The 27,929-nt window shown below is 38.3% G+C and overlaps 1 protein-coding gene across 2 annotated transcripts in view; it reads right to left on the bottom strand.

Moving 5' to 3' along the window:
* Kcnip4 (potassium voltage-gated channel interacting protein 4) overlaps nt 1-27,929 on the bottom strand; it is a 413,147-nt gene that overhangs the window by 122,625 nt on the left and 262,593 nt on the right. Inside the window, exon 1 of one of the 2 annotated variants that reach the window (XM_055623971.1) lies at nt 20,166-20,277. The exons of the other annotated variant lie outside the window; for it this stretch is intronic. Within the exon in view, the coding sequence (XP_055479946.1) occupies nt 20,166-20,277 (112 nt within the window). Of the gene's footprint in view, nt 1-20,165; nt 20,278-27,929 lie in introns of those variants that run through there. 2 annotated transcript variants of the gene reach the window in all.

Genomic DNA, 27,929 nt, shown 5'->3' on the forward strand with positions numbered 1-27,929 from the left:
AGAGCTGAGAATTGTGTAGGCTTTGGAAACCTGAAGCTCATCCCCAGTAGCAGACCTTCTCTAATGAGGCCATTTCTCCTACTCCTTCCCAAACAGTCCCACAAACTGGGGACCAAATATTCAAATGTATGAGTCAACAAGGGCAATTCAGACTAGCACACATTCTAACAGGGATGAGAAATCTCTCAAAGCCTCATTGCTAGGTGAAGAACTGAGATACTGACAATCAGTTTTCTAAAAGTCAATACAAGCCCTTCTTTAGCTTGCTTCATCATATGGGGTCTGTACTAGACACATACAAGCAACATTAAAATAACTCAATTACATATATATGTATGTGTGTACATGTATGTATTTACATATGTATGTGTGTGTGTGTACATACAATGATAATAATTTAAAAAGAAGTAAAGAACTAGAGAGGGTTGATATAAAATGGTAGGATTACAGAAAGCAGAAGGAGGAATCAAAATAATATAATACATGCTCATACATGAAATTCTAAAAACATAAAATTTAGATTTAAGAATTGAATAGAATGATGTTTTAGAAGTATGCTTGTGATGTAAGAATGCAACAATAGATTGAAAATGAAAGGCAAATAGAAACAATAGAGACAAAAGCAAGCTAAGGAAATGTATTTTAACTTTTATTATTAAAGAACAAAAATTTAAATTTGACTTTGATCTTACTAATGATAAAGGCTAAAAATAAAGCAAAATCTCTTATTTAAAAATTAGTGGCCACTAAGTGTAAATTTATGAAGCATTATAGAGAAAGCTTTTGACTAGACTGAGCAGAACAGAATGAAATCAGTACCTAGCAGAAATGAGAAGAAAAATAAATGCATTTGTATACTGTAATATACAATAGAATTATATACTAGCATTCAGTTGAACCTTATGTCCATTCTAGTGTATATTAATATATTTTACCTACAATGGTTTTATTTCTAAAAGAAGGAAGGTAACAAGGAAATGAAGAATGTCAGGAATAAGAAAAGAATAAAGGAAGAAAGACTGAAGGGAGAGAAGGAAAGGTGGAAGAAGGAAATCTGGGAGTCAGGAAATAAAGTAAGGAGGAAACTTTTCATAGGAAGGAAATACAAAAGGAAAGTAAGAGATAAAAATAAAGATACTGAGCCTAAACTTCATTAAAAAAAAGTCATCTAGGAAATAAAAGATCTAGGGCAGACTTTAGCTTTCATTTCTCCAAGTTTCACAGATTTTCTTGACCTTGAAAGTGTATTCCAATTTTTTTTTTATTGCCGTTATTTTTGCTTTGTATAATGGGAGATGACAGCCCAAATGGTTACTAGAAGCATACATGCTTGTGTCAGGAACACTATGCTCATGTCCAGTGGTCGTAACAACAATTCCATAATGTGTTAGTTCATTTCTCAGATGAAGAAACTGAAATTGAGAGAGAGGATAAGAAAAAGGTCTGAGACACAGCCTGTGGGTAGTTGATGGTAAGTTTAAACTCCAGTTCTCATATCCAACACACAGCAGAGAGGGAATGGATTCTCTTTGTCATGAAGGTACCTTACACACCAACCAAATGTCCTGGAACCTCTGGTATAGATAGGTAGGTAGATAGATAGATAGATAGATAGATAGATAGATAGATAGATAGATAGACAGACAGACAGATAGGTAGGTAGATAGATACGACAGAGATAGATTGATATATATACACATATACATATATATTCACTTCAGAGCCTATGACCTTCAGATATTGTTTTTTTTTCTTGTAACACAGGGTTAGGAAGGCAATTAATTAAGCTGACACATGTGCATTCCTTGTGGGGACTATTGTGGCTATTGTAAGTATAATAATTATGCAGCACTTTAAGAACATTAGTAATTATAATTTAATCCCCAGGCTGAGAAAATATAGAATTATCTAAAAATAATGCTTCAATTTGCATATTTTATAGGAGATACTGTTGGCTCATTTTGTTTCTGATCTCTGATTCCTTCGCAGGTGCAGTCTGCATGAGGAAAAGGATAGGAGTCAGGAGCCTGCCTGATACACTCCTTAAGGAAGTACATGAAACTTGGGTCTCAGTTCCAATTTCTCAGAAAATGATGAGTCAAGTATTTGAGGCAAGAAAAGGTTACATTTGTGCATAACATTTTCTTTCACACAAATTGCTGCTCTTGGGTCATCAGTTTGCTCAGTAAACCTCCTCAAGAAAGTTCTCTGGACAGAGGAAATTTACTTTTATGACACAGAGGATGTGGGAATCAGAATTTTTAATGGATATTGAGCTTCCATCTGTGAGAAAACAAATCAAGTGTAACTTCTTCAAAATGTGTTGGAAAGGAAGAGCGCTAGTGAAGTGAAAGGGTAATAGAGGTTCTTAGCACACCGCCTTACTATTTTATGCCACTGAGTAAAGCCAGGAGAGTTAAAGATCCCCCTAGAGGAGAGAACAGCTCAGACATCCTGAGTCTACTCCACAGTAAAAGCTGATGGAGGGGAACACAGCACATGTTATCCCTTTAAGCAGAACTCAGCAGACGTATCCTATACTTTGAATAGCCCTCAACTAAACTGAAAATGAAATGAAGATTCGGTTTTCTAAATGCCTCTAATTCTTCAGAGATAAGCAAGAACATCTGTTTTAGAACTTGTTCTAATGGAATATTTTTAAGATGGTTGATTCATGTGGGAGGCACATATCCCTCTATGAGAAAGAATCCAAGCTTAGTTATCAACTGTCTGTAATTGACAGGAAGAATCAAAATACTCGTCCCTGTTTGGGGTCTCTGATACCCAGCAATCCTGGAAGAGGTATGCTGATTTTTACCAGCATGAAGAGCAGCGGTGTCTAAAATCCTTCTGCCAGGGGAATGACTGATGGGCATGGACAGCTCATGACAAAATTGACATGGTTGGCTACAACACTGGGGGATTAATTCTTCCTAGCTGTGGGATGTCAAGTAAAATTGAAACCCAACCATCATGGTATCTGTTAAAGCCTGTAAGTACATATAAATCTCTAAATGATTACCTGGACCAGTTGGCAAAGGTTTCCATTAATGCCTGCTACAGAGAGTTCAGTTGGACACAGTGAGAGTTGGAAATAAGTAATTTTCATGTGAGCTAAGTCCATTATCCAAGAGTAGTTTGAAAGAAGATAGTCATAGTGCTAAATAGATGATATAATTCCTCTTTTGGACCATAGCCAGGAGTATCTAGAATAAATGAGTAGTCTTTGAAATTGACTTTAACAGTATTCCCTTGCTGTCTTATGCTATTAGAGTGCCTAGCCTATAATAATATGTACTTAGACAACAATTACTTGTCGTGGTTTCAGAGGGTGACCAGTGTGGATCTTCATAAATATTTTAAAAATTTGTTCCAAAATATGGAAGTTGAAGCTATAATGAAAACATTGCTGACTTACTGAAAATTAGGAAAAGTAACTTGCTGAGAGACTGATTATAAAATCTTCTCTCCCCTTTTTTCTTGTCAATTTTCTCTACCTAAGTTGTCAATCACTCCAAAACATCTAAAACCAAGATCTTTTTTTTCTGTGACTTCCCCTAAACTCCAAAAATGGAGTCAGTTGCTCTGCCCCTGGTCACCGCCATCACATTTTGTGGTATTTCTGTTTCTTCATCTCTAGTCCCATCTTAAAACATATGCACAGAAACAGTGTTATTATTGGAGTTGATACGGGTTACTAGGGATGGGTTCTACAAGAAGACTCACTGTGCTTGTGCTTATACTCTGGGTCCTCAGACTTGTGATATCAAGAACAAAGCTTAACATCATCTGAGAAATTAGGAAAATGGGATTACTCACTTCACTGAATCACAGCAAGGTTTAAAGAAGATAATAATGCTTTGAAAATACCAGGTTCATTGAAGTGTTTGCCAGTGTTCTTTTTAGTATCAACATTATCTGGCTTTATGCCAAGCATAGATAAATAGAACACCATGAAGTGACTGATTATACAAAAAATAAGTGTATCCATAAGGAATGAGTACTTCCAAAGTACCTGATTTTGCATTTTTCTTTGATAGTTCTCTATATAGTTATGTTGAAATGAAGAAAATCATTAATGAAAGTATGTCCAAGAGGGTTCCCCAATAATATGAACAAGGACTGTCTCTGACATGAACTGATTGGCCTGCTCTTTGATCACCTCCACCTGAGGAGGAACAACCTTACCAGTCCATAGAGGAAGACAAAGAAGCCAGTCCTGATGAGATCAGATAGACTAAGGTCAGAAGGAAGTGGAGGAGGACCTACCCTATCATTGGACTGAGGTAGGGGCATAGCAGAAGAAGCAGGAGGGAGGATGGAATTGGGGAAGGTTGGGGGAGGGGACTACAGCTGGGATACAAAGTAAATAAACTGTAATTAATAAAAATTAAAATTTAAAAAAAGCAAGTATGTATTCATAAACTGATTTTGAATACTCCTCCCCAAAATTTAAATTTCTTGAATATATCTTTACTTACATTTCTAAGACATTTTATAAAGAGACAAATGCAAGCATGGTAATAATCATAGTTACACCATAAGGAGCATTAAACCAGCATCCAGAAAGTGGTTATGGTTGGCCTTATTACTGTTGAATGACTTTCCAAAGCACTTTGAAAAATTCGGCACAGGCGGGAACACAATAGAGAATTTACTCAGTTTATTATTCTAGCTCTGTTTATTTAGCTTTTGTTTGCATCTCATGAATACTTAGCTTACAGCCAATGCCCCAGAAAAGACTTCACCATAGCAGAGAATAGATGCTCACAGGCATATGTAAGGGATTTGTCATTCTGAAAGATACTTAGTGGGTGTCTACAATCATTGAAACTCTGACACAAATGTGTTCTTTAAATCAGCTGATGCTGAAGATTCAATAAGTATGCTGTGCTAGAAATCCAGCAATGAGCTTCCCCAATGCAATATATATATATATATATATATAAAACGTAAAACATGTTTAAAAAAGCAGTGACTTATTGCTATAAATGACAAGATTAAGAAGCAGGAAGGTTCTGATAAAAAGGAAGAGGAATGTAGTTTTATATAAGAGAATTAAAAAGTTCTTCCTATGACTTTGGACACTTTTGATCATGCATATGAATCATATAAATTAAACATTTTTGTATGTTCTAAGTGTATCTTGATATTTGTAGCAATTTATTTCGTGGACAATTGTTTTAAAATATACTTCTATATGTTCTGATATTATGATCTTAGTCCTCTCTACCTGCACTGATACACAAACTCCTTACATCAAAATGCAATAATAAGAAAAGCAGCTACAATACCTACCTGGCAAGCACGATGTGCACATTTGTGGGAAAATGGCACAACTGGCATAATTGTTATGGGAGTAGCCTATAGCTCTGTGATTTGATTTGAGGCCTATTCTTTAAGTTGGAATCCCTACCAGATACCGTACACTCAGTCAAGAACCCTTAGCTCAGGAAGGGATAAACTCTAGATAGAGTTTGTTGCTGCTGCTGCTGTTGTTTTGCTTTGTTTTCTTTGGGGTTTACCTGGAACTCATACTGTCAACCAGGCTGGCCTGGAACTCGGAGATCCACCTGTCTCTGCCTCCCCAGGGCTGGAATTAAGAGTGTATACCAATTCCATACTCTTGTTTAGCTAACTTGACATAGTATCAAACTGCTTTCTAAATATTTACGTTTATAAGCATAGAAATATGCTTCCTTAACCTTAATTAGAAAAACTCCTCTCCCTATTGAAAATGATGAATTCAAGAGCCACGGTGCTCAAGGTGCTCATGGCTGACTGTTCAGAACTACAGGAGACAGTTACTCCATTACTCTAAGGCTAGGAAAACACTGCATGAAAGGGGCAAAAAGGACTGTAAGAGACAGAAGACAGAGATAATGGGCTCAGAAAAGTTATCTTCTTGACAAGACATGGCGATTTTAGTAAAAAATTCACACCTGCTTATACATTATCTGCATGAGAATGGGCCCATCAATAGTTAGGCATAGATGGGAGAACAGCATATGGTTTCTAACTCTAATTGTTGAGCTATTGTTAAAAAAAATAGAAAGAAAGAAAGAAAGAAAGAAAGAAAGAAAGAAAGAAAGGAAAAAGAAAGAAAGAAAAAGGAAGAAAGATTGATTCTGGAAAAAAGCATGTCATGTATTTTCTTTGGCTGTCTATTCTCTGATGAACCCACTAGACTCTAATGAATAACTTGAAATCAATGGTCAAACATATGGCCCTGATTAAACTTAGTTACAAAACAGAAACACACATACACACATACACATAAATCTGGGAAAGGAACTGTTAAGGAAGGAGAAGGATGGGTATAGGAGAGAGGTAAGAGAGAGTAGGAAAGTTTATCAAAATATATTACATATATGTATGAAGCTGTGGAAGAAAAAATCTTAATAAAAATGACTCAAGAATTCAGTCATAGTCATTCAGCTATCATTCTTATTAATAGCCATGACTTGTATACTGATGTCAACAAAAGCTATTGCTCTGATATTTTTTTTAAGTGTGCTGTAGCTGAAGTAAAGAAGAATATTTTTGTTATAACTAACTGAATCCTCTGGTCTTCATTCCACTTCTTGAAGATTTTCCCCCAGTTGCTCAGTGTTGAGCAGAACATTAAGATGAACATTTGTTAGCAGGCTCGAGGCTCACAGTGTTCACTTTCCTCAGGCAACAAAGTTAAGACTGTCCTATTCTTAAAGTGCTTAGTTGCCTCCATGGAAGTAAGCGTATTTGATTAACTAGCAACCCCAATAATATTTTGCCCTTTGAAAGAAAAAGATCTGTTGTGGAGTAATTTGTGATGACACAGGACAGGCTCAAGTGTAATTTATAGTAAAATTTTATTATTTTGTTGGAGAAAGTTTAAAAATCTTTTGTTTACCTCAAGACAAAATTTAAGCATTTGCTCTTCTTTTTCTTTTTCTTTCCTTTTTTTTTTTTTTTTTTGGTGGGGGGTTCTGTGCAGTCCTGGCTATCCTGTAGGCCAGGCTGGCCTCGAACTCTATGCCTCTGCCTCCCAAATGTTGAGACTAAAGAGGTGTGCCACCACTACTTGTCTAACATTTGTTCTCAAGAAAAAGAAGTAAACAAAAGACGTTAACATTGTGAGTTTAATTTTAACCTTCCTCACGACACTCATCTATAACCTTTCTTACCATAGCCAATTGCAGAGAAAGACCTTACCTAAATTTAGAATGCTTAAGAAGTAAAGGAAGGGAAGGAGAACCAGGGTGTCTCAGTCTCTTCCCCAATTTATTCCTGAGGATTTCTTTAGACTAGTGCTGGTGTCTCAGAATTCAGATTGTGTTGGACACTTTATCAGTGTTTCTATGCAACACACGACATTTCAGAATCCAAACTATGCTGCCTATATCAGCAGTCTTTCTGTGACTCATTCTACAACACAAAGTGTAAATTTCACAGTGAAAAATATGGTGCCATAAGAAAATGCAATTACCAATATCATTTGTAATAAAATGAGTGAGTTCTTAGAGCAGGAACTAATTATAGGAATACTGTGGGTCAAGGTCTCAGACCATTCATACCCACTGGGCACACTTCCCTCCATTGCTGGCCTGAGCTTTAACTTCTTTAAAGAGAGGCCATACCTTCCGGAAAAAGCATACACCAGAGTTTAAATTTTCCCCTGCAGCCCTGGCATATTCAGCTGATTCTGGGGTACAACAGATTGAGAATACCCATGTCATGGAAATTTTTCTTTAATGGTCTAAGAAATCCATTGACAGGAACAGTCCCCATTACTGGTAAAATTGTGTATTTGAAATATATTAGCTCAGCAAGATTTTTACAGCTGCAGAATTTCCTTGGTGATTTTGCACTTTTTCTTGAGTAAGTTCTATAAAATGTTAAGCTGTATATTAGTTTTATTGTTGACTTATAGGAGGGATGTATAAAAAACCTGAGGCTAGTTAATTATGTGAGCATTAAACTTTTAGCCTGAAATTTTGGTATTGCAATATTTTAATGAGGTAAACTTTCAGAGTGTGCTAGCTATGTAGTCTCTATGTTCGCAAAGCAATAAACTCACTGATTCCCTTTGGGTGTCTTTAAACATTGACAGGAGTGGGAAGAAGTTAATCTTCCCAGTCAAGTGATATTTAGAAGTCCGTACCAATTTCAGCTTCAGTGAGCCAGTCGTGTTGAAGATGCTGAGAACAGTAAGGACAGATACACCATTTGGATAATCATTCAGGTGTGTCATTATTCCCATTGTTTTCTCATTAGCCATTTTCTCTTGTAATGGGGTTAACTCCCGAATCCCATCACCAGTTTATATCACTGCTAGTAAATTGTTGATATTCTCTTGTTAATTCATTAGAGGGTTGCTGCAGACAGGTCATCCATAACTACAGATTGGCTGAAGTATAAAGTCTCTAATTGTGTACAATATGGAGTAGAGTTTGGGACTACTTAAAATGCACTGTCCTGATTCTGTGACCCTGGCGTACCTTAGCTCACAGCTTCACTCATCACTGAGTTAGCAGAATAGTCTTTGTGTTGTGAGGAATGTTAGAATGAGGCCGTAAAAAACACCACAACTTAGTGCTTTAGCTTCTAAAGGCTCCAGTTTGACACCAGTTCTGCCATTGAGTAGCATATAAACTAGGCCATTTACCAGTACCTTAGATCAAATTGCATTGTGTATGATAGTAGATAGATAAGGCACTTATTGACCTTAAAATATGACAAAACTGATACTAGAACATGTAGCAACACAAATCCTTAAAATCAGATTATGTTTCTGGCAACTATTTAAATGATACGTAGTATTTTGTCACCAATAACTGTGAAAAAAGAGCGGACACTGAAGCACTGCTTAGAAGATTTGAGATATAACACTAAGCATTAGTGAGGACTTTCTATTTAACAAGTCTAGGGTGTATGTTTCATCTCAAATTCATGGCCTTGAATAAGAACACTTAAAAAACAATTAGTGTTAAGATCTGTAGCTTATGAACACGAGGCAAGGTTCAGAACGCATTAATGATGAATCTTGAGCCCATACTAAGCATGCTAGTGTTTTCTAAACTTAGTATTGTCCTAACTTATTTGCTTTCAAAGTTCACAAAGGACCCTGGGTACGTTTTAGTTTATGTTAACATAAAACATGGAGTTTGGATGAGCTTTTGTATCTTCTTGCTTCTAACAACACATATGCAAAATTATTGATTCTAGACTTGTCACAGCAAAATGTCCCATGCCCTTATTGAAGATGAGCCTGGTATATTAGTGAAGGTTTCATCTTACAGTTATGTATCTGAGAAAAGCAAGTTCAATGAGGAAAGGTTTACTTTGGGCTGTGGCTTACGAGGTTTCACTTAATTGTCTACTGCCTTTATTTTTTAATTATTTTTTATTAATTACAGTTTGTTCACTTTGTATCCCAGGTGTAGCCTCCCTCACTCATCTGCTCCCAACCCCACCCTCCATCCTTCCCTCTTCCCTTCCCATGCCCTTACCCTGGTCCACTGGTAGGGGAGGCACTCCTCCCCTCCCATCTGGCCCTAGCCTATCAGGTCTCATCAGGACTGGTTGCATTGTCTTCCTCTGTGGCCTGATAAGGCTGCTCCCCCCTCAGGGGGAGGTTATCAAAGAACATGCCACTGAGTTCATGTCAGAGATAGTTCCTGTTCCCATTACTAGGGAACCTACTTTGACATTGAGCTGCCATGAGCTATATTTGTGCAGGGGTACTAGGTTATCTCCATGCATGGTCCTTGGTTGGTGAATCAGTTTCAGAAAAATGCCTCTGGGCCCAGATTTTTTTTTTTTTTTTTTTTGCCTCTCCTTGTAGAGTTCCTGTAGCCTCCAAGTCTTTCTCTCTGTCCCTTCTTTCATAAGATTCCCTGCACTCTGCCCAAAATTTGGCTATGAGTCTCAGCCTCTGCTTTGATAGTCTGCTGGGTAGAGTCTTCCAGAGTCCCTCTGTGGTAGGCTCCTGTCCTGTTCCCTGTTTTCTCCCTCTTCTGATGTCCATCCCATTTGCCTTTCTGAATGAGGATTGGGCAACTTACCCAGAGTCCTTCTTCTTGGCTAGCTTCTTTAGGTGTACAGATTTTAGTATGATTATCCTATATTTTATATGTAATATCCACTTATAAGTGAGTATATACCATGTGTGTCTTTCTGTTTCTGGAATACCTCACTCAGAATGATCTTTTCTAGTTCCCACATTTGCCTGCAAATTTCATGATTTCCTTGTTTATTTCCTATATTTTTTATTATTTATTTTTATTTTTTATTATTTGTTACATTTTATTAACTCTGTATCCCAGCTGTATCCCGCTCCATCATTCCCTCCCAAACCATCCCTCCCTCCATCATCTCCTCCCTGCCCCTTTTCAAGTCCACTGATTGGGGAGGACCTCCTCTGCTTTCATCTGACCCTGTTTTATCAGGTATCTTCAGGACTGGCTGCAAAGTCCTCCTCTGTGGTCTAGCAGGACTGCTCCTCCCTTGAGGGGTAGGGAGGTCAAAGAGCCTGCCATTGAGTTCCTGTCAGAAATAGTTCCTGTTCCCCTTACTATGGGAAACCAATTGGTTACTGAGCTACCACAGGCTTCATCCGAGCAGAGGTTCTAGGTTATATCCATACATGGTTCTTGGTGGAGTATCAGTCTCAGAAAAGACTCTGGTGCCCAGATATATTTGGTCCTTGTGGAGCTCCTATCCTTTCCACATCATACACACTCCCCCTTCTTTCATACGATTCCCTGCACTCTGCCGAAGGTTTGGTTATGAGTCTTAGTATCTGCTTTGATACACTGCTAGGTAGAGTTTTCAGGGGCCCTCTGCAGTAGGCTCCTGTCCTGTTACTTGTTTTCTCCAAGTCCAATGCACATCCAATTTGTCTTTCTAAGTGAGGATTGATCATCTTACCCCGGGTCATCTTGCATCTTCAACAAATGCTGCTGGTCCGAATAGATGTCAACATACAGAAAAATGAAAATAGATCCATATTTATCACCCTGCACAAAACTAAAGTCCAAGTGAATCAAAGACTTCAACATAAAACCAGATACTCTAAATCGGTTAGAAGAAAAAGTGGGGAACAGACTGGAACTCATTGGCATAGGAGACAACTTCCTGAACAGAACACCAACAGCACAGGCTCTAAGACCAACAATCAATAAATGCGACCTCATGAAGCTGAAAAGCTTTTGTAAAGCAAAAGACACTGTTGTCAGAACAAAATGACAGCCTACAGGCTGGGAAAGGATCTTCAGCAACCCTATATCTGACAGAGGGCTGATATCCAGCATATATAAAGAACTAAAGAAGTTAAAAAACAATAAATCAAGTAATCCAATTAAAAAAATGGGGCACATAGCTGAACAAAAAATTCTGTGTAGAAGAATATAGAATGGCAGAGAAACACTTAAAGAGATGCTCAACATCCTTAGCCATCAGAGAGATGAAAATCAAAACGACCCTGAGATTTCACCTTACACCCATCAGAACGGCTAAGATGAATAACTGAAGTGACAACACATGCTGGAGAGGTTGTGGAGAAAGGGGAACCCTCCTCCATTGCTGGTGGGAATGCAAACTGGTACAACCACTTTGAAAGTCAACCTGACACTTTCTCAGACAATTAGGAATAGTGCTTCCTCAAGATCCAGCTATACCACTCCTAGGCATATATCCGAAATTTGTTCAACAACAACAAGGACTTTTGCTCAACCATGTTTGTAGCAGCTTTATTTGTAATAGCCAGAACCTAGAAACAACCCAGATGTCCCTCAAAGGAGGAATGGATACAGAAATTGTGGTATTTTTACACAATGGAATACTACTCAGCAATCAAAAATGAGGAAATCATGAAATTTGCAGGCAAATGGTGGATCTAGAAAAGATCATTCTGAGTGAGGTATCCCAGAAGGAGAAAGACACACATGGTATATACTCACTTGTATATACTCACTATAAAATATAATAAACATAATGAAATCTATACACCTATTTCCTCTATTTTTAAGGGCCTCTGATAGAAGCATCTGACAAAGAAGATAGTCACCTCTTAGAAGCCAAGGAGTAGAGAGTATTAGAAGAATGGGACCAGGACAAGAAATAGCTTCCAAGAGCATGTCTTTGATGTTCTCCATCCTGAAAACAGGCCCAGTGGTAGCATTACCATAATCTCTTATTAACACCATCAAATCATAAACTCATCAGTGAATAAATCAGCGATCTGGTCACAGTCCTCTTGACCCAACCACCTCATAATGACATAGTATTTTGAAAGCATCATTTGCCAATAATATTGAGCTTCTCAGCATCATCTTTAGTGCCTGCCTTTAAAATATCCCCTAATCAACAGCACTGACAGTGTCCCTTAGTGTTGTTCAATAATACAGTGAGTTCAAAGTTACTGAAATCTTTCTACATGCCAGTGAAACAGGTGAATTTTTGTGATTTCATAAAACAAACACACATTATATAAATGTCAACATAGTGAAAGAAATTTATTTTCTTGTAAGATTCTAACCTAAAAACATAATACTAAATATATAAGCAACATCACATGTGAAAATTTTAGTATATAATTTTTCCAATACTGGAAAAACTCTAAATTATAAAATATAACACAAATATTAAATATTTATGAAGGCTCTGTAATCTAATAAAGAAATATTGATATTCTAATATTGAATTTAAAGTTATATAAAATGTATAAAATCTACAGAATTATTTGGTTTGCAGGATAAACAAAGGATAGTTCTGCTAGTATATCTAAATCTATCTCATTTCTTATTTTTTGTACTGAATGCCAGAGAAAATTTGCCTTATATGTAAGTAAATTAAAAAATCAACTTTAAAAATATTTTATGGTATAGAAGAAATTTGTTGCAATATAATTTAAACATTCATGAAGCTTTTCTGTAGTGATGTTTTATTTATTGCCGATATTCATTTTTTGTCCTGAAGAGTTGTGCTAGGCTGCATGGTCCTCAAAGATCTAGTAAGCTTAGCATAGAAAAATTTGGCCACTAAATATTTTGTAATACAGTTTAATAGACAAAGAACCTTACTAAACTTGAAGGTGTTCTTAGAGGTTCAGATGGACTGGTCTTTCAGGCCCACTGAATACCACAATGGTTGTTAATTTTGTGGCCCTTGGAAAATTGGTATCAGCAAAGAAACCATCAGGAATATTTCAAGGACTCAGACCCTGCTGTGACCTCAATGAATCTGAAACACAGAGCAGAACATGGGAATCTGTGGTTTTATAGGCTGTCTAGTTAGTGCTAAGACATCTGAAGACTGAAGTCCTCTGGCCTAGTCCCTGGAATTTAAACAAGTCATATTATCCAACATAGTTAGAAGAGAGGTGCTCGTGGACTCCTGCTCAGACATGAGCTACAGTGATCAATAAATATTTCACTTGCAGCATTCTCTACAACATCTTGGAGACAAAGTATGATCATCCATATTTTTAAGAGGAAGGATCTGGAATTAAATTAGGAAATGTAGTTATTTGCATGCAATTACTGAACAGGGTTTAAAAATCAAACCTGCATACTTCCCTGCCCCTGCTTTTTTTTTTTTTTTTTTTTTTTTTTTTTTTTTTTTCTTATCCTCTTTGAGATGGACAAGCAGCCCTGGGATCTTAGCAAGAACTAGTCTGGCTTCCTAGCTTGTACTGAACTTCTCACGAGGAAGACAGACAATGTACAGTGTAAAAACATCAGAGCCCAGTACTCTGTCTCCATGGCTGATCCAGACTAAAACAAGGCCACTCTAAAATCACATCTGAACACAGGTAGAAACAGAATTTCAATCAGAAAAATGAATATTCCTTTACATAACAAATAACCATATCTTCTTTACTAATTACATCTTTCATTTTTGTTTGCTTTTCACTACTTGTGAATGAGTGTTGTGTGTTGAACTATATCTCCTTCCAGTGAACAATGACCTCAAATTATTCATCCACAGATAATGTTTTTCTGATGCTGTATATTGTTACAAGGAACTGAGTGGTAGAAACTCCTGCTCCGTACATTTCTTTCACCATGCAGTAAAGACTGCAGCTCTTCTCCAGAGAATGGGGTGAGTAAAATGGAATCATAGTCCCAAGGCAAATCAGCCTAACGCACTTTTCCAAGTCCATGAAAGGCACCAGGTGTTTAACTAGGTCCACACCACATAGCTATTTATTGTTTATGCCAATATGACTGTCAAAAGAGAACGTAGGAAGCCACCTTTTATAAAAATTTATAATTGATACACCTATGTTTAGCACCAGTCTCTGTTAAATTCTCAGATCTCTTAAGTGCTGAGGTTTCAAATATCACCACCTTCATTCAAGCACCCCTCACCCTGAAATCTAGCAACCAGAAGAGGACAGGAGGGCTCTTGTAATTTTACTAGAAGCTTTGCTTTTTTGAACAAGATATTTTTTTCATCTTGCTAAAGTTGTTCATGAGCCATTTGCTCTTTGAGCAATTTGAAAGCCTCTTAAGGACATGGAAATATCCTGCAGTCTTCAATTCCCCTCCAGACGGTAGGTGTTCCGTGCATATATGTTAAAATGCAGCTATAAATCTAAAATGCTTCACCAGTTACAGAACTCAATGAGCTGCCTTCCCATCCAGATCAAAGTCCATCTGACTCAGGCCTGTGCAGCTCACAGCTAGATATTTCAGCTCAAATTACTTCCTAGGGCCATAGGTTCTAATGCATCGCAGAATTCGGTGTGTGAGGAATTTTGCTGTGAAATCTCACCATCAGAAAAACAAATCATCAAAATTGTAAGCATGTAATCAACAATGCTGAGGTTACCATGGACACTTGAAAGTAACGTGAGAGGTCTTGGATTGCACTCTTAGAGCACAAAGAAGCAACTTATACTCAAATTATTTTAAAATTATATTGGGGAAGGTTGTGTGTGTGTGTGTGTGTGTGTGTGTGTGTGTGTGTGTGTGTAACAGTGATAAACACTATGGATGATCAAAACCAAGGAGAAATAAAGCTGTGTCTACTCTTCACACATTCCTGTTGCTGCTCCAGGAACCCATATGGTGCACCAGGTCCTGGTGTTTCCACAGCGAGTTATATCACCCATTGCCTTAAATATAGAACTTGCATAAGCACCTTTCCTGCATGTAAATTAGATACGTTTCTCTTTATCAATAACAAGACTGCTTAAGGAAACTCTACCTTGTCCAACTCTGAATGTTTCCAAACCTTCTATTTGGATTTAGTTACAATCTTCATGAGATTTATTGCTTGGGTGGATCTGCCATGATATATTAAATTTCATTTATTTGTCTTTCTGGTCCTCATTTTCAACTAAAAGTTTATTAAGGTTCAATTGTGATCTTCTATTAATCTTAATGTCCTGTGCATATACAAAATACATAGTGTCGATAACCAAGAAATACAGAATGATACCATTGCCGAGAAACATATGTCCAAATATGAGTCATTATTAAAACTGGCTAACACCTATGAGGTGGCTTATCATTGTGCTTTCCTATACTTTGTTACAGAAAAATTTCTAAACTATTCAGAACAATTAAAGATCCTGAACTATTTATCAGAACTTTCATATAAAGAACTATGAGCTGTGTCTTCTAAATTTCTTATCTTATAAGTAGGATATTTAAATCCAAGTTTCCCTGAAATGAAAGAAGTACTGTTTTAGAACAGCTGCAGGCCACAGATATTGTATTCATTGGAAATTTCTGAAGAAACTGGAAATCGACAGCTAGCTCTGAGTATCTTGTTGTGGAGAAAATTCTATGGCTTTTATATTCTTTCCCATGTAAATAATAAATTGTTTAGCTAGTTCATATGTTTTGAGAAGACTTTTACCTACTCTCTGCATAATCTATGTGAACTATTTGCCATCCTCTATTACTTCTTCCACATTGAAACGCTGGAGTCAACGATCCTAGGCATTAGGGAATAAACATAACTGCAACCAATGCTAGGTGACCTTATCAGCCCCAACTCAGTGTACTATAAGCATTCCCTTCCAGTATGCATGATCCAGCGTCAGGGCTTTGGAATATAGCGTTAGCTCTCTGCTTAAACTGATATGCTCTCCCTTCATTCACCAGTTTAAGAAATTGTTCTTCCACTTGTAGGTGCTGTGCACTGAGTAGTTCCTTCTTCAAAACCAAAAACCAAAAATCCAAAAATGCCTAAGAGCTCTTTTAAAGATTCCCACCTCAATGATACCTTCAAAGAACAGTGCTTAAGTTTATGCCCAGAATTTGATTTATTTTACTTCTTTGATGATGGTTCTGTTACTACAATGTGAGGTCTCTGAGGGCATCTTCTGTTAATGTTCATTTTCAGCATCTCATCATTTCAATTAAAACCTGACAAAGGACAGTCAACATTCAGAATTCAATATGATATCAATAACATACTAAACTATGAAGTTATACCAACCTGATGTTTTTCCTTTTCCTTTTATTAGTGATTAGCTATTTATAAAACCTTAAATAATTATATTAATATTTATTTACTCATTTTATGTTAACATTTTGTGTGTAGCTGTTTTGCTTGGATGTATATACATGTATCACCTGCATGCCTGGTGTTCCCTTGGAGGTTAGAAGAATATTTTAGAGTTTCAGACAGTTATGAGCTATGAGGTGGGCATTGGGAATCAAACCCTGATTCTCTGAAAGAGCAGCTGTTGTTCTTAGCCATGGAGCCATCTTTCCAATCCCCATTATTCATTTTTATCTTTTTTACAAAAAAAAATGCTTCCTAAATATTACATTTAAATTGAAGTTTTTAAACTTAATTTTATGGAAACTGGAAAAAAAACCTATTTTAACATGGTGAATAATTTCTATCAGCACTTGTGTCTGTGGTTGGCTTTCCAAAATCAGATATATCATGAACCATTTTGTTGGTGCTAAAACTCAGTGACATGGTTACAATCTACATTGGAATAGACATTGTCTGTTTTATGTTTATTTGTTGGTTTGGTTTGGGTTTTGAGACAGGATTTTTCCATGTAGCTCTGGCTGTCCTGGAACTTGTTATATAGACCAAGCCAGACTTGCACTTGCAGAAATTTGCCTGCATCTATTTCCTGAGTGCTGAGATTAGAGACATGTGTCACCATACCTGGTACTTGTTGGCTCTTAACTATTTACACCTACAAAGAATAAATGTGATAGCTCATGGCTCTAATTTTAGCTACCTCTCTTCTTAATCCTCAACTTGGCTGGTAATTATGAAGCCTGGATGGTTCTATTTCTCCTTAGATATTGTCATATTTTGAAGAAGTGTAGGTGGGAAACCTCAGCTATAGCTATTGTATCCTTGCTGAGTCTCATCATCATTGGACCCTACATGAGCTTATCACTCAGTATCATTTGATACCTGATTTTGAATATTTGACATTGATATTTGATATCATTCAAATCAAGTGTTGATAGTCAATAATCATTGAAATCAATGCAGAATTTAGAAAGATGCTTAAGATACCATGTGGTTCTCCGTCCTGTTCTGTAATGAGGGTCAAGGATCTTAGCATGCTTGGATCCCATGCTTAAGTTGAGTTCCAAGCCTTGTATGAATCAGTTGGCTATTGCATGATTTTATTTTCTATGAGTATAACTTTCCCTTATGTTTTAATAGATCTTAGGAGCCAAGTCAAGAAAAAAAATCTGTTCATGCTCTTTTTATTTATTCTCTTTATATATGTTAGAAGAGGTCAGTGAAAGAAGAGAAGGTTGTGGTGAGAAAAGCATTCTGTAGCATTCTGTAATAATTAACTTGGGTCTTCTTTCTTCTCTCAGATGGTTTGGCTTTTGACAACTCATGTTCCTTTCTGGTAACTTTCTTTATTATCTATATAAGCTAAGAGTGTTGGACTGGACCAGAATTATTTAAAATGTATTTCGGGACAAAAGGATCTATTCATAACAAATGAATATTGTCTTATGTTGTATGTGGTGGCATTGTACATAATCAAGACTTGTTCAATGTATCCAAATTACTCAAATTTATCTCAAATTACTGTACATTGCATGCAATAACTGTGTGTGTGTGTGTGTGTGTGTGTGTGTGTGTGTGTGTGTGTGTGCGCGCGCACAGAAGGAATATTTGGCTGTAACTTGGATATCCACTTCATGGCTGGCATTTCAAACCAACTCAAAATTCATTGACTCATTAGGGAGGAGTAAGTTTATAAGTTTTATTAGCATACTTTTAAAGCTCAAATAAGTGTCAATTCCAACACCTAATTTAACTGATTTAAAACTGAAAAGCTGAGTCCTTTCCAGGGGCCTTCAACTTTAGAGTTTCAATTGTCAACTTTCTCGAATGTGATCACCAATGACAGAATTACCTGATGTCTTACAGAGCTGTGAAAGTTGACATCCCTGAAATATCTCCATGGTGGTTCTCTACTTTGGTACCCAGCTCTAAAGCAAGTCCCCTTGATTTCAGTACTCTAACTCTGAGAACATCATGTCCAGAGATCAAATACTAATAGGTGACTAGCATGATATCAATGCATACTATTCTGATTGTAGAAACGGAAATTATTGTGTTAGTATTTAAATAAGAACTCGTGTTAGTCCATTGAGGCAGAATCTCAAGAGAATTAAAGACTGTTCTTTTACAGTAGTAATTGACTTGGGTCTTCTTTCTGTTTTCAGATGGTTTGGTTTTTGACAACTCACATTTCTTTCTGGTAACTTTATTATCTAGGTAAACTAAGAGTGTTGGACTGGACCAGCATTATTTAAATGTATTTCAAGACAAAAGGATCTAGTCATACCAAATGAATATAAATATGAGAGGTTTACTTATATATTGCTTTTTGATTAGGAGTTAAATAGAACTAACATGTGAAATAAGAAACCAATTTCTTGAGTCTTACTTAATCTCATTACAATATATATATATATATCTTCCTTATATCTAAGTAGATTTTGTCTTCATGATAACACTTTAAAAATGTGAAAATCGTCTGAGAACTTTGGATGGATTTTGGCTTAACAACATTATTGAACCTATTTTGTAGTGGTGTAGGACTCGGAAGTTATAAAATACTTATAAATATTAACATACGATGAGAAGCAACATGTGTACCAGATGTAACTGGGAATGATATCATATGAGCTATCAGATCCTTGTCCTTAGAATGAGCATAAGCATGAAGAGTTAAATATTTCCATGTCCCTCACTATATTCTACGTTAAAAGTGTTTGCTCAGAGATCAGCACACATGCAACTGGAAGGAATATGAGCAAGGACTTCAGAGTCTGTGTTATGTCACTTGAGAAGGAAAAAGGAGAGCTTGGATACAGAATTTGCATCAGTTGCTTTACGTTAAAAACTTCCAAAGTATGTTATTCTGTAGACACCTCATATTTATGTGTGTGCACATGTGTGTGCTTGTATAACTGTATGCATACATATATGTACATATCTATACCAGATATACATAAATGTGTATTAAAATAGCTAACAACAAAGTTAATCAGCTTTTTTTTTTTTTACTAACTACCATTTCAATAATAAAACTGACTTTTGAAAAATAAAGGCGAGATTCTTATTAAACAGATAAATATCCAAAGCATCAGTGTTGTCCTGTATACATGCTTCCCTGTTGAGGAGACAAATAATTAAGGTGGCTCATTGGAAAATGTAAATGAAACACTTGCAAATTTAATGTTCAAAACACATTTTTTGATGAGCACCCATTAACTCCATTTTACACCATTACATATCATAATCAAGAGCCCAGCTCCACCCCTGCAACTCCTGACTAATGACACACAAACACATTTCCCTCACAATTCAAGACTCTTGCAGAGGGAGGGGATCACCAAGGCTCTCAAGGTGTGGTAGCCAAAATGAACTTGACAACAAAAAGAAAGCACCCACGATGCCACATTTAACCCACAAATCACCCTAAACCCAAATAACTGGTTTCAAACAGAAAGAAACCAGTAAAATCCTTCCCTCCCAGTATCAGTTCTCCAGGTAAACAGAACTAAACTGTCCAGGTGCTAGGCTGCTCTCTATGTCAAGCATGCATATTTTAAAACTTTTGCTTTGGACATTAAGCCTTTGCAACTTCTGCAACATCTGTATCCAGTTGGGAGCCAGACCTGACCAAGCGCACAGACTGGGAGAGACCACTTTACCTTCCGAAAAATCAATCAGTCCCAGCAAATGAAGCAGCTTCAGAGATGCACATATAATCACAACAATACCCACTGTTTGCAGTCCTTCCGACTCCCACTCTAGAGTCAGCATCCTCTGAGCTCTCAGAGCATCCCAGCCTCCGGACCCCTTTGGAGTGGAGGGAGTTAATTAGAGAATCCGAGCAATGTCTGGCTTGGAACAAAGGCTTGCAAGGGGGGAAAGTGAGCAGCGGCTCCTCACAGATGAACAGAGCCAAGCAGGCGGCCCCCCAGGGTGAGGACAGACCTGGACTAAAGTCCAGCCTCTCATGCTGATGCTTGCATTTGCTTGGAGGGGGCTCAGTTCAGCCACAGCGCGTCCAGGCTCCAGACCCTGCGCTGTAGCCTGCAGGTGGGTGTTCTGAGCTCAGAGCTGCAAAAGAAGCATCTGTTGGAGAACCCAGACTTTGCAGGGTCCGCGGAGAGGGACACTCCTAAGGAACTTGCCCCGGAGAGCTAGCACTCCACCAGCTGAGGACGCAGGCTTGGGCAGGGCTGTGTGAGCTAGTTTGCTGCCTGGGAAGCGCAAGTGTCCCTTTTCTGCTACAGACAGCTGCTGCTTTCCCTTCCCAGAGGTTCCTCTGGGAAAAGGCTCAGCCTGCTCTCTGTATGGATCGGGGGAGGTGGGGAGAGGGCGGGGTCCTAATGAGTGGTTGGTGTCAAAGTCCGTGTAACTGCTTTATGTTTTGTAGAGAAAACTACAATAGCGAAACAATCCAGTGAGTGTGCAGCTAAGACCATCCAAGCCATTCAGGCTGAGCTTTTCCATGGTCTCCAGCTGTTCTGGTCTCTAAGCACACTAGAGAAAGAGTCCTCAGGTTTACAAAGCAACAGCGATGGAGGGCAGGACAGAGCAGACCACTTAAGAGTCAAATTCAATAACTGCTCTTTGGAGAAGGGGCACCACTTTGAAGTCTAGCCCCAGCTGATGTGAGGCAAAGTTTCACAAACTTCGTTTAAAGCCTGGTTCTGGGAGTTTGCTTTGACTCAGGGAATTCTGATGCACAGTGAATCCTAGTCTGCACTTAACTCCCAAGTATCCTATAAGAATCCTGTTCCAAGCCGCTCCAAGCAAAGAGGCAACTTGGAGGGAATGCCCAGGACTGGACCATGCCAGGACCTCACTGCCTTAATTACTCAGTTGCTTTACTCAGGTGTGTGTGTGTGTGTGTGTGTGTGTGTGTGTGTGTGTTTTAACTCTGCCAAATTCCACGCCAGCAACGCTGGTGGCAGTGGAAGGAGAATCAGGACAGACACTGTGGACAGTTATAGTTCAATGGGATCCTTGGGATCCAGGAAGGCTTCCTGGCCATAGGAACTTGTGTTCTTTTATGTTCCATGAGCTTCCGCAAGACGACGTGCACCTTGTTCAATAACAACTTTCATTCTTGAATTTGGCATTGTGATACTTCAGTTAAAGGGGATTGTAGGAAATAAATCTGGCTCTACTTAACAGCTAACGCTTATGAAGCACTTACTAAAGACTCAAGCATACTGCAAAGAAACAAGAATTAACTTACTCCGCATAGCTCAGTGAGATAGGTATTATGATCATCTTCATTTTACAGACTAAGAAACTGAAGTTCACTTGTTTTCCAAGTTGCAGTCATTATGCCTGGAAAGCAACAGGCATCCATGCAGTTACTTCTTACTGTTTATCCAGCTGACACTATCAGCTCCACATGGTACCCTATGGATAAAACGATGCATCATTCTCATCCTATCGTTTGGGAATATTGTAATAGGAGATACAGCATAGGAAAGACAATGACCAATGATTGCAGTGGCCTATGGAATAGATACCTCTACAAGACACAATAGGAGAGAAAGAGGGTAAGTTGGGTATGCTTCAGAAGAAGAAGTGGTGGTGTGCGGAGTTTTAAACAGAGGTAAGCATTGCCAGCGGCACTAGTTTTCATTGTTAACCAGGAATAGGATGTCAGACATAGTTTGCATTACACAGACTTGGGCTGAATCCTGGGTCTGTTTTGCTTTGGGAAACAGCTCCATATGAGCGTCGGTTCTGACAGTTTAAAACAGAAATTCTACAACCTTCTGGCCTGGCAGCTGTGAAAATTAACCTGTAATGTGGAGATCTGAGCACAATTGTTGGTGCCTTCAATCTGCCTTGGAACTTGGGCATTGCTATGAAATGCAAGCTCTTATAAGGCCCTGCATGGTCTCATTGGATGAAGTAGCACAGCGACTTCCGTGGTTGTGTTGCTCCTGCCCTAGTCTGGTTCTAATTCTCAGCCCAGGAAAACTTGCTGGCTGATTACCCTGATCACAGAAGTACTTCTCTTTTCTGGGCACCAGAAATAAACCTGAGCTACCATGGCTGTCCCTTATAACGGTATATTTAATTTTAGATATGATGTTCAAAAGAAAAATCTATTTACCTCAACACCATTGAACCACATAATTTACTTTAAAAAAAAGTAAAAACAAAGCTGCACTGATATTAAGCTATTTTCACAAAGTTAGTAAAGGGTACAATCAGACTTGAAAGATATGCAAACACACAACTACATCAGTATTTGTAAGATTTGTGCCAGTCAACTACAAATCTTATCCAAAATCCTATCATCCATATTATTACTCAGGTTTCACAAAAGAAATTCACAATTTAAATAGTTGAACAATTGGTCTGAGATCTTATTACTAACCCCTGGAAGAACTGGGGTTTTAACATGGGTTTCATAGGTGGCAGACCCGATGTACTTCAACCTTCCCCACTCCGTTCAGCATGCATCACAGTGAACAGAACTTTACCTGCGGCTCTGGTAAGGAACTGTAGAGTAAAAAACTTGGCAAAAACTATTAGGAAAGTGAAAATTTATTTGAAGGAGTTGTGGTCAAATTGGTGGACCAGCCAGAGAGAGAACAGAATAGGTGTTCACTTTTATGATGCTGGTCATTATGTCCTTCTCTTTGGCTGCAGCCTCAGTTTGAGATTTTACCAGTGATAACACCTAATCAATTTCATTTCTTTGGTACTTCTTAAAATGTTATCTGCTTTCGCTTGTACTACATCAGCTAGGCGCTTACATCAATGCATCCATAGTCTCTTGATTCCGTAAATACACAACTGAATGGAGCATAGTAAAAAAAAAAATTTTTTTTTCAGAGACATATTGGCTGTTAATCTGATAAACAAGATTATAATTGAGTTCAAAACAATAATTAATAGTGTAGAGGCTGACCACTTTAATATATGACACTTTGCCATAACGATTATTTTGAGCTGAAGGCAACTAAGGTATGGATGCTATACCAAAGGTTCTGTGCCTTTCCCTTTCCCTTTCAGTCTAAAGAACTGAAAAATACATGGAAATCCCTCTGTGGCAGGTACTCTCCCTCCACTGTGCAGCACTCAGCTGAGGCTTGGTAACTTAATTTCCATTATGTTCCACCAAGTATTTTACTTTATGTAATTCACCACCCTAAAAGAACAAATCCATTTCCTTTTGAGGTTTCCTCACAATCTATCACTCTGTTCAGATTGTATGTAATCTGAAAATCTAACCCTTAAAATGACGTCTAACTATCCCATATGTATGCATATTACAAGTGTTAATAAATACTTAAGTTTTACCCTGTTGATGCGTCTTCTTATTCTAATTTTCAGGACCAGCTAATAAATATTAGGGAGATGGAGAAAATACGTTTTTTCTCTATGTACACACACACACCTTTAGAAATAAATTAATACTAAAAATACAGATGATGAGATTAGTGGGGTTGCTACATGGTTAAGAGCACTTGCTGCTTTTGTAGATGACCTGGATTCCCAGAACCTTGATGGCAACTCACAACTGTCTGTACCTCCATTTCCGGGTGATCCCACACATTCTTCTGGCCTCCTTTGGCACCAGCTATGCATCTGATACACGCACATACATGAGGGAAACACACCCTTAAAATGAATAACTCTTTTAAAACATGAAGATGATTAAAAAGGAAGTGAAATCTACTTCTTAGAGACTCAGGTATTAAAGTACAGAACAAAATATCTGTTAATCTCCCAGCTCATCTAAAGCCTGTTTTCTTTTAATACAGGTAAAACTAGGGTGGGATATTAAGAAGTTAAAAAGAAATTAGGGTCTAAAGGAAAAATATATGCCCTGTTATTTGGAGAAAAGGAAAGTAAGCCATCAATAGTACTTCTGGCATTTTCAGGAAGGTCCCAATGAAGAAAGACACCTAACAGAGGCCTTTATGAAAGAGGGTGAGTCACAAAGCCTTCCCTTGAAGGACAAAGGGTTCACACAAACTTAATCAAAAGGGTAGATGTTAGAAGAGGCCTCTTAACATCGGAACCTGATAGAGTAAGCAACTCAACAAGGTCAATATCTGACCATTTGGCTCTCTTCTAATTAGAAGTTGTTTATTTTTTTTTTCTTAACATAATAATGAAAGCTGTTTACCCACAGGTACCCTCTATTCTACTCAAAGTTACTTTCTACCCTAAGGTATCGCATTTCCCTCTATCATGCAATGACTAGGTTACACTGAGGAATTCCGCAAATGGCTTTCTTGGGAATTATCTGATCGAAAAGACTCAGGTTCTGAAAGGTTGTAAGTGTGTCTTGAATGGACTTTTAAAGATATGCGTATGGATGTCTATTAGACAATTAAGCAAAACAACCTTTCAGGATGAGTGCCCTCTTGAATCCATAAGGCTGATTACATCAATGTAAGAAGTGGGAAATAGTAAGAGCTGGAGGGGACGGGAACTCCACAAGGAGAGCAACAGAACAAGAAAATTTGAACACAGGGAACTTCCCAGAGACTCATACTCCAACCAAGGACTATTCGTGGAGATGACCTGGAACCCCTGCACAGGTGTAGCCCATGGCAGTTCAGTGTCCAAGTGGGTTACATAGTAATGGGAAGAGGGACTGCCTCTGACATAATCTGATTGGTCTGCTTGTTGATCACTTCCTCCTGAGGGGGGAACAGCCTTATCAGGCCACAGTAGAGGACAATGCAGCCACTTTTGATGAGAACTGATAGACTAAGATCAGAAAGAAGAGGAGAACCTCCCCTATCAGTGGACTTGGGGAGTGGCATGCATGCAGAAAGGGGAGGGAGGGTGGGATCGGGAGGGGAGGAGGGAGGGGCTTATGGGGGGATACAAAATGAATAAAATGTAATTAATAAAAAATTTTAAAAAAAGAAAGTAAATTGAGGAGAAACTTCCTTTTACCTTAAGAACCTTGCAGCAATATTACACAATGTATTATTATAACAGTTCCTAGGTGTCTTATGATCAGAGCATGTATATTATATAATCTTCATAAAAATAAATTATCGAGTTTTAAGATGTGCAATTAAAATTTTTACTAGAAAATAAACTTTTGGTGATATACAACGTTCTGCTTTCTCCCCTTTTCTCATATTCCCTTTTTGTACCGCTTCCCTCTATCTCTTCTCACTTGGCTCCCTCCTCTCCTCTCCGTTCCCCTTCCTTTTTCCTTTCTGATTAAACTGCATCAGTTTCAGGTTCATGACTCTCTTCCAGCATGCAAGTTGTCTCTTCTCAGATCCTTTTCAAAACTGGCATATACCAGCTCATTGGTTTCACTTAGGGCAGATATTCTCCAAGATAATAATAATTATCTTTTGATTTGCTCTATTATAATTGAAATATGCAAAACACTGAGTCCATACTAATTGGCACACAATATACTCTGGGCATTATACAGACAACCTCTATGAACTGCCATATCCCATAGAGATAATTAATATACTAATAGTAACACTTACAGATGGAGACATGAAGATACCAAAGCTTAATTAACTGTCCCAAAATTCCACACCAGATGTGGAAGAGCTGGGGCCTAACCACAGGATCCCTTATGTAGGAATCACGTATGTGTAAGATTATCTTTTTTATTTTTATTTTTAAATAAATCATGATTCCTTGACAGATTTTTAACAGATCATTGATCTTCAAAAGGGTAAGATGTGTTCTGTTTTAATGGATATTTATTTTTTTATATTTTTATTTTTGATTATTAAAATTTATTCACTTTGTATACCAGCTGTAGCCTCTTCCCTCATCCCTTCCCAATACCACCATCCTTACCTCCCTCATCTCCTCCCATGCCCTTTCCCCAGTCCACTGATAGGGGAGGTCCTCCTCCCCTACCATCTGATCCTATTCTATCAGATCTCACCAGGACTGGCTTCATTGTCTTCCTCTGTGGCTTGGTAAGGCTGCCCTCCTGCCCCCCCCCCTTTCAGGGGAAGGAGATCAAAGAGCCTGTCACTGAATTCATTTCAGAGATAAACCTTGTTTATCTAGAGAGCCCACTTGGACACCAAGCTGCCATGGGCTACATCTGTACAGGGGTTCTAGGTTATCTTCATGCATGGTCCTTAGTTGGAGTATTAGTTTCAGAAAGGACGCCTGTGCCCAGATATTTTGGTTCTGTTGCTCTCCTTGTGGAGCTTCTGTCACCTCCAGGTCTTTCTATCTCTCCCTTCTTTCATAAGATTCCCTGCTGTCTGCCCAAAGTTTGACTATGAGTCTCTGCATCTGCTTTAATATCCTGCTGGGTAGAGTCTTTCAGAGATCCTCTGTGGTAGACTCCTGTCCTTTTCTCTGTTTTCTCCCTCTTCTGATGTCTATCCTGTTTGCCTTTCTGAATGAGGATTGAGCAGGGAAGTGCAAATCAAAACAACCCTGAGATTTCACCTAACACCCATCAGAATGGCTAAGATCAAAAACTCAAGTGACAGCACGTGCTGGAGAGGATGTGGAGAAAGGGGAACCCTCCTCCATTGCTGGTGGGAATGTAAACTGGTTCAACCACTTTGGAAATCAATCTAGTGCTTTTTCAATTAGGAATAGCACTACCTCAAGATCCAGCTATGCCACCCCTAAGTGTATATCCAAAACATGCTCAAGTTGTACAACAAAGACATTTGCTCAACCATGTAAGATGTGTTCTTAATGTCATCCCGAAGTATAAATGTTTATTCCTTCCTGAGAGCAAGATTAAATGAAAAGTAAGGAAAATGATTTAATAAAGTGGCACAAAATAGAGGGAGAAGGGAGAGAAGCTGAAGGGAGTGAAGAGGAGAATGAAGGAAGGGGGAAGGGAGACATGCAAATGCATAAGGAACCAGTCCTGTGGCTGGCTCTGTGAGACATTCAAGAACCTGAAAGTGAGTGGGGCTTGCTTTGGGCATAAGCAAGCCACAGTTCACTCAGCCCTGGCCTAAAACGGGAATAAACAAGGACTGCAGAAAAGGCAACAGGTTATAAACCATTTTCCTTGCATCAGTTCTACTTCCTTGCTGCACTGGTGACTGGAGTCTTTGTAGCAGCACGCGGAGAACCTGTGCCGTTTGGCTGTCTCAGCACTGGCCTCACATGGCCTTCGGAAAGGAACAGATGCCTTTAAAAACAGAACAGAAAGCATCTTCCTGGACACTACACTAGCCAAGCTGGGTTTAGTCCTGCCTTCTAGGCCCAACCCTAAGCAGAGGCACATTGCCTCTCACAGAGGCACGGCTTCCTAGATTCATCACACTAATGCTCTCAGCTTTGTTTTCTCAGTTCTCGCATGCTTGGTGCTCAGAGCCTGAAGAGTGCTCTTAACACTGCATTACCTCATCCCTTGCACCAGAGCAGGGCTTTGGGAAATGGAACCCAGCAAGCCTAGCCTTAAATGTGTTCTAAATCTGCAAAGATAGTGAGCAGTTTTCTCCATT

Source organism: Psammomys obesus, unplaced genomic scaffold (genome assembly GCF_907164565.1).
Source record: "Psammomys obesus unplaced genomic scaffold, mPsaObe1.curated_primary_1811, whole genome shotgun sequence".
Lineage (NCBI taxonomy): Eukaryota > Metazoa > Chordata > Mammalia > Rodentia > Muridae > Psammomys > Psammomys obesus.